At 42.2% G+C, this 8,195-nt stretch overlaps 1 protein-coding gene across 1 annotated transcript in view; it reads left to right on the top strand.

The window, feature by feature from the left end:
- Positions 1 to 2,112: 2,112 nt before the first annotated feature.
- The window catches only part of bnc1 (basonuclin zinc finger protein 1), a 131,168-nt gene continuing 125,085 nt past the window's right edge, over positions 2,113 to 8,195 (top strand). The window contains exon 1 of the mRNA XM_072564783.1: positions 2,113 to 2,375. Coding sequence (XP_072420884.1) covers positions 2,367 to 2,375 — 9 coding nt within the window. The 5' untranslated portion in view covers positions 2,113 to 2,366. The remainder of the gene's footprint in view (positions 2,376 to 8,195) is intronic.

Genomic DNA, 8,195 nt, shown 5'->3' with positions numbered 1-8,195 from the left:
CCGTCGTATTACTGTGGGTCTGGAGTCACATGTAGGATGGGTCAAGTCAGATATGATTGGCAGATTTTCTTATATAAAGGATGTTAGTGAAATAGATGAGTTTTAAAACAATCAATGATAATTTCATGGTTACCATTTAACTAGCTTTTAATTCCAAATTGATGTTGATAGAATTGCAGCTGTTTTTAATGTCATGAATTCTGACTTTGAGACGAGATCAGTTTTCAAGATTAGAAAAACAAACAATTTTTTTGTGTGTTTGTGTATGAGACATTTGAAGTGTGGCAAACATGCAGTTCATATCAATGCACATGAATGTGTGTGTTAGCCTTGATTCAGTGAGTCACACTCGTGGCTAAATCAAGAGGGATATAGCTTCATCCAGTGATCCAGTACATAATCCAGCCTCCATTACAGTACCAAGGGAGTGTTGCATTGTTGAAACGCTGCTTTTCAATACTTAACCTGTTCTATCAAGTGAATGTAAAAAAAGTCCTGTGGAGCAGGGAGCAAGAAATGAGCATGCTCTCTGTTGTCTTTATGCATCAGCGGAATTGCTAAATGATGACCTAATGATTGTCACTTATACAGAATCAGAAAAGCTCCAGTGGAGGAGCAGTCCATTTGGTCCAAAAAGCATCCCACCCAGACCCACTCCCCAACCATTAGCTAATGGCTAATCCATCTGACCTACGCATCATTGGACACGGTGGGCAATTTAGCATGAACAATCCACCTAACCTGCACAGCAATGGTCATGGGAGGAGACCAACACAGACACAGGGAGAATGGGCAAACTCCGCACAGTTACCTGAGGCTGGTATTGTACCCAGGTCCCTGGCACTGTGAGGCAGTAGTGCTAACCACTGAGCCACCATGCCACCCCATGTTATGTGCATGTTCATTTTATGCCCCTGAGAGTTTGCTATGTGCAAATTGGTTGCCGTATTTCCCACATTAACAGTGATTACACTTTAAGAGTACTTTCATTGGCTTTGAATCATTTTTGGATAGTCTCAGATTGTAAAAAGATGTGTTTGGTGATCCAGTTTAATTAAAAAGAAAGTTGCTTGAGAGGCGGCCATTCACTCACCCAGAACCAACTTGAGTGAGGTGCCGGCTAGGGAGCTTGGAAGGGGGTTGCCTTTATGTGCAGGAGGTAAACTCAGCCGACATTGTGAAAGTGCTACCACTATCCAACTTCAAACGGAGGTTGAGAAAACGCTGCTTCCATCCCACTGCCGCTTCACCCGTTCCTTCTACGAAGAGATTAGTTCTATACAGGGCGACAGAATCCAAACCAAAAACATAGAGAGCATGTGTGTGCTCTCTCCGCTGTGTACACACGATCTTCTGAAAGCAGGGACACGCTAACACACCCCAAGAGTCAGTGACTAGTTTGCTGTTCGATCTATTCGTCTCAGACCTGTTTGTATTTACAGAGAACTGTCAGATCCTGACACTGACGAGTAAGTCAGATAAGCTGCCGTTGCTGAGGTCAGTGGTAAACAGACTTTCTGTGCGGCACTATCGTTGCATACCTATGCATTCATCCTGACGTTAATGGTCGTTAAAACCTTCACCTGTGCTACATATGGCCTGTAAATCTTTTACTCTGTCCGTACAGCACAGGCAAGATTCACTAATCCATCATTACCCCTGGCACATCTCCCTATGCCTGGCACAGGCTGTGCATGATAAATGACTTTTTTTTTCATTTCATCAGTCTGTTTTATCCCCCTGCATTCCTAGAATGAAATAGTCCAAATATTTAACTTATCTCTATGTTTTACTTTCTAAAAAGTTCACCTAATAAAATGTATCATTTTTTAAAAAGTTCTTAGGCAGTCTGGATTAATGCAGCAATGAATCAATGGTATCTGTTTCAGTGTTTTTTTATATATATAAGTAGTTGCATTGATGTGTCATTCCAGTCGACAGGGCTGAGGTACAATCCGTTCTGACTGCATTTAATTGGGATGCCGAGGCAGCCCTCTTGTAATTCCTTTTGATCAAATCTGGGCGAAAGGTAAGTGTCAGGGCTCGGTAGAGCAGAGGGACTGCCCTGTGACTCCGGGAGCAGGGTGAGAACACACCAGCCTGGGGCCACTGAGGTAGACAGCGAATTATAGTCTCCCTCCCCTCTCCCCCCCCCGCCCTCCCTTCAAACACACAACGAAAAAAAAACTCCCGAGGAACACCGAGTGGGAGGATCTCCTGTGCAGCCAGTGTTGGAACCACAACCCAAAAAAAAAACTGGGATTCAGACACGCTGGCTGTTCCAGACAGGACCTGATGTGAATCTTTCTGAACCGGCGAGGAATGGCAAAGTGCAGGGTAACGGTGCGGACCGGTCAGTGCTGACAATGTCTGAGGTGAGGGCTTTATTTATTTTGTTTCTTTGGTTTTTAACTAACTGCCTGCAGCAGCATCGGGGGGTGGGGGGGGGAGAGGCACTGAAAGTTTCGATTTGATCTTTCCAAAGAACTTCATGTAAATTCGCGTCAGTGTGGAAGATATCTGGACATCAGGTCATTCAGTGCCGGGAAATGTGCCGGACGGAGTGAATTCCGAGGGACGAAACAAAATCCAAGGGGTGGGCAGTGTCATTGAGAATTGCTGCCTTGTCTCTGAGCTCGTTTCCAGTGAAGCTAATTAGCTGCACGTCCTGACTTTATTGTTTGTAAATTGTGTCGACAGTCCTTGGGGCAGGATGTTTTTTTCTTTGTGTCTGTGTGTGTGTTTCTTTCTCGCTCAGATTGCTGAAGCAGTCAGCTTCATTAGTTCCATAATCTCGAGTGTGTGCTCGCTGCCTCCAACTCCTTGAGCCTGTCCTGCAGCACAGCGCGTTTTGGATGAGCTTGTAAGGATTTGTCAGCCAGATGTGACAAGATCATCAAGAGGCTGGGAGTGTGGAGGAGGGGGGCTCTGATATTAATCAGCACATAGCTCTCAGCTAAACTTTCTGATGTGCAGTGTAGTAACATGTTTTTCTCATTTCATACTTAGCTTTGTGACCACAACATTGCCACAGTGTGATTGTCTGTTCCTGGGTGTTAGCTTTCAAAGCCCCATAGTGGCAGAGGCAAGCTGTCTGCAGTATGCAGGTGACAACTTGCTGTTAGGTACATTGATTCTGCAGTGAATTTACAAAGGGCTTTGATCCTGTGCAACTATCTCAGTTTTTCATTACCTGAGGTAATCACTTTATTCTCAGTGTGTTTCATTTCCTTTTACTCTCTTGGTCTAAGGATCACACCCTCTAAACCAGCATTTACCGATTAAATTATCAGATTAACCATCCACACTTAACTGCCATTACACTCCTCAATTCCTAAAGTTGAACAGAGTGACACATTCCTGGTTGGCAGGTGAAGTTTTAGTTGAGTTGAAAAGCTTTTTATTGTTCCCCCCACTCTTTTTTAACATAAAAAATCCCAAACTGGAATCCAGGAGTTAAACTTTTTAATACACAAACTATGAATTGCCATCTGTTCAGTCAAAACAGATGCATCTGTTGTACCTGCAGTTCTAATTTAGTTTAATATGTATTGTTTTATGGCCTGCTTAAATGAATGGATCTTCGCTATGCCAAAATGTGTTATTCCTGTTGTTTCTGAAAGTTTGAATGGAAGAAGCCCTGTGGGTGTATGTTACTGTCCACATTGTTGCCGGGAATTTTCTGATGGTGAGAGTTGCTGTGGCTTAGTCGCTTTTAATACTTGGGATGGTGCAGTTCTGTAGTCTTCTGTACTTGTATTTTGTAAGGCAGTTAGCGAGTTCGAAATTGTGATACTGGAATAATTGAACATTGCTGTGCATAAGCTACATTAAGACAGATTGAATTAGAAAGTCCCAAGTATTGATGTCCACAGTACATTTATCCCAAGATCAATCTGCAATTCAAGTGGCATAAACAACTTAGTCCAACTTGGAATCAATTTTGCATAGATAGGTAAGTTGTTCAAGGCGTTAATGCCAGGGATGAAGCTGAAATGAGGTTTTTTTTCAATGCAAATCCATAAAATGCATCTTTAACAGTATAGGTTAAAATAAAAGGGTTCACAAATCAAATGTTTCCTAAGATGCATTTGATTTCTTTCCCCTTTCTGAATTATCAATGTGCCAAAAAATGTTAACTGATGAATGGCTGAATATCAAAGGCTAACACACAAGCTGTTGACTGAAGTGGGCCGTAGACTCCAGTTCGAACCAGGATCACACTTATTTTAAACAGACTGCAAGTCTAATGAAAGAATGAAATACTTAGTGTAGTTTCTCCAATCAGCTGCAACTAAAAATGTCAATTATTGGCCCTAGTAAAATTTAAATAGCTGCATTAAAATTCTGATGCGCAGAACAGGAGACTAATGATGTCTTAAGTGAATATAGAGAACATTAAAAAGATGCAAATAATTTGGAATCAGTTCCATTTCTTTGCCATTCTCACCTCAATGTGTAAACCCTACTATTTATAATTTGAAGAATATTCATAACGACCTGTAAGAAACGGTTTAGACAGAGTCAAATGCCGGTAGTTTCAGTGGGGAGTGCAAGTCTTGAAATCGAGAGACATGTACTGTGCTTATTATTCATTTTAAAATCCAGAGTTCCCAGTAAATACTTTTGAACCCTTTCCTCTGTAAATGGCAATTTATATTTTAAGTTTTATGTTTTGTTACAGTAAACAAGAAGTGTAGAGTCATTCTATATTTGTAGAGTATCAGAATATAGTCGACAGTGTGGTGCTGGAAAAGCACAGCAGGTCAGGCAGCATCCGAGGAGCAGGAAAATCGACCTTTCAGCCAAAAGACCTTCATCAGGAGTGAACCTCACCTCTGACAAAGGGCTTTTGCCCAAAATGTCGATTCTTCTACTCGTTGGATGCTGCCCGACCTGTTGTGCTTTGCCAGCACCACACTCTCGACTCTAATCTCCAGCATCTGCAGTCCTCACTTTTGCCTATAGGAATATATTATGTATGGCCAAACATGTGTCCCAAATCTGCTGGTGTGGTATTTATTATGGTTAGAGACAGAACTTCCTTTACAAGTTTAGCTTGCTGTTTGGACCAGTCTCCTACACAGTGTTTGAGTATTTACATTTACAGGTATCTTTTCCCTATCTGTATGAGTTGCTTCTGTTCCTTTTGCACACAACTATCTTCCTGTGTGAAATAGCCCTAACTAACTGACTTGTTCATGCCTGTTATGACCTATGGTAAATTTGACAGTGTTCCCCAGCTGCCACTTACTGGAGTTTAAAACATCTTGCAAACCAAATTTAAATGCATTACATTTGAGGGAAGGTTATGTTTCTTTGTTTCGTGAATTGCTCCTTTTAATTTTAATAACTGGGTGACCTTGCTCCAGTTATAGTGAGCTGCGATGCTTGTCAAACGTATCCTGTGAAATCTCCTTTCCTACATCTGGGGCCAATAGTTAGATCATATTTTACTTTGCCGAACATGGTTGGGATAAGATTGTAATGAAATTTGCACAGGTCTTCCTGCTCAAAACTGGACACTGATCTATATAAATAAGATTAATAGTAGTCAGTGACTGGGCTTTTTTCTGCTTGGCTTGAATGAGATTTTTTTCCTTCCCAGTTCTTCATGTGCCCATACTAGTGCCATCAGGTATTTTTCTCATAACTTTGTATTTAAGGTAGCAGAATTTCTACAGCATGGAACAGCTTGGATTGAGCTGTTTGCTTCAGAAATAGAGTTCAAACTGTTCCATAACATAGCTAAGCTCCAGCTCATGGTTGAAACCTCATTACAACCGCCATGTGGCTTCCACCCATCCCCATGGATGCTGTCACCAGCTATGCTTTTAGATCTCTGCTTTCAGATTCTCTATATCAACCAGTTTTGGGATTGTGACCCACAGTGACTGAAGCTGCCTAAACTTACGTGACACAGGGAATGTGCAAACTCCTGAATATAAGGCACTCATGCCATCAATCTGCAGTTTAATGTAGATCATATATACTTAAGCTGAGTTTCTAGTTAATTGTAACGCCTGAACTCCTTGCAGCCTTCTTAATCTGCAACATTTGGCTACTTCGGAAACAAATACAATAGTCGGCTTATTAAAATAATCATGACATATACCTTGTTATTAGGTATCGTCAAGTTTGGAGATGCTCTGTTTTGAATAATCTTTGTTTTCACTTAGAATCAAAGCTTCAATTTTTCAGAGCCTGTCGTGAAATTATTTTGTAAATCTTCTAGCAACACAAAGGGATTAAACATCATTTGAGCCAACATTTAGTTAATATAAATGGGTGAACTATCTCAGTGGGTTCATTTATATGTGAGAAAAGCTTATTTTAATTGGAGATAATTCCACTCGTTTTGGTGCAATCTTCAAATCCAGTCCCTTCTGCCCTCGTTTCTGCATGACCTGACATTCAAGGCTGGCACCAGCTTCATCTATAATTTGTGCAGAGCCACTATTATTTTTAAGCACTCTGTTCCTTGAATTATTCCAGGTAATCATTGGACTGTAGAGCCCAGTTTCTTTACTTGCTTTGTAACTTTCACTATCCATTCTAAACTCTCCAGTCATCCTTGTTTGAACCATGAGGTGATATTGTCTTCAAATGAAGGAACTGAAGTGGTTTAGCTGTCAAGTTGCTGAAGTATTCTCTTGAAATAGTTTGTCAGATAAGGGAAAGATTGATTAAAGTTGTTATCATACCCACCCCGCTGTCCGAAAATGCTTATTTATACATCTTCTAGATCCATTGCGTAAGAAGGTCAAATCTGGATCCTCAAGTGGTTCATCTGAGATTCCTCTCTCTACTTGGTCGTCTAATCTTGTCTGCCACTGTTGTGGTTCCCTTTTGGATGTTGTTCCACCTGCTGGATTACCTTTAGTATCACTTATGATATGCACTGCCTTGTTTGTCAGTAGTGACACAGCTTCCCATGCTGTCCATCTGGAGTCAGATGCTGCTTTCAATTTCCCAGTGTTTAACACCTACATATGCTGAGAGTGCAGTATTATCTATCCGGACATGCTGAGATGTTCGTACACCTAGGCTGTCCATGTAGCACAGTCTTGCCCCGCACCTGGCCAGTCCCTTCACTACAGGGGACTACAGTGTGGAATAATATGCTATGCGTCTCATGTTGTCTCCTCGTTCTACAGGCGTTATAAAAACTCCCATCAATACTGGGGAAAATGTGGGAAGGCCAGGACATATGAGGTGACAGCTGGTGCTGACATGAGATCAGTCCTCAACTCTGTTTAAGCTGTCGTCTGCTCTGGTCCCCAAACCCTGTCTTTCGATCCAGGTTTTCCTCCCCTCACTGACCTCGGGATGGGCTCTGCAGACTGGGGTAGTGGGCTGTGGCAGTCGTTAAACAGTTCCATGATATTTCGGACTTGACTGTGATGGGGCGAGGCAGGCCCATTGTCACCATTTTCCTGTCCTGTGGCAGGATACTACTCTCGCGTCCTAAGTATCTAACCCCCATCTGTACTACTTGCATGTTTTTGGGGTTCATCTTGAATCGAGTATCCCTTTATGAATTCTGGATTAGTGGTGTTGGAAGAGCACAGCAGTTCAGACAGCATCTGAGGAGCAGCGAAATCGACATTTCGGGCAAAAGCCCACTCCCTTTATGAATTGTAAAACTATAAAGAGAGTTCTGTTGTGAACTCTTCTCTGACCCAGACATAGAATCCCTACAGTATGGAGGCAGGCCATTTGACCCATCGGGTTCACCTAGACCCTCCGAAGAACACCCCACAGGACCACATCCCATCCCTGTAACCCTGCATTTCCACCTGACCTGCACATCTTTGGACTGTGGGAGGAAACTGGAGCACCTGGAGGAAACCCATGCAGACAGAGAATGTACAGACTCCACACAGACAGTCACCCGAGACTGGAATTGAACCCAGGTCCCTGTCGCTGTAAGGCAGCAATGCTACCTCACACTATTACTGTTAGGATAGCCATTCACATATTGTAAGGTTGTACCATTATGTGGCTGAACATCGCACTAACTTAGCCTTTGCTCACTTGTGACCCAGTGGATGGTGTGCAGGCTGTTGTGGAATTGTCCAAGTCTACTACCTCCATCCTACTGTAAAAATAAATTTATCTTCAGATTCTTGGTCCCATGGTACCAACCAGAACCCATTAGCTTGACCTAAATTTGTAAATATTTTACTTTCTGG

The sequence above is a fragment of the Chiloscyllium punctatum genome, chromosome 48 (assembly GCF_047496795.1).
Source record: "Chiloscyllium punctatum isolate Juve2018m chromosome 48, sChiPun1.3, whole genome shotgun sequence".
Classification (NCBI taxonomy): domain Eukaryota; kingdom Metazoa; phylum Chordata; class Chondrichthyes; order Orectolobiformes; family Hemiscylliidae; genus Chiloscyllium; species Chiloscyllium punctatum.
The sequence above is the reverse complement of the archived record's forward strand: the minus strand, read 5'-3'. Positions and strand labels throughout refer to the sequence as shown.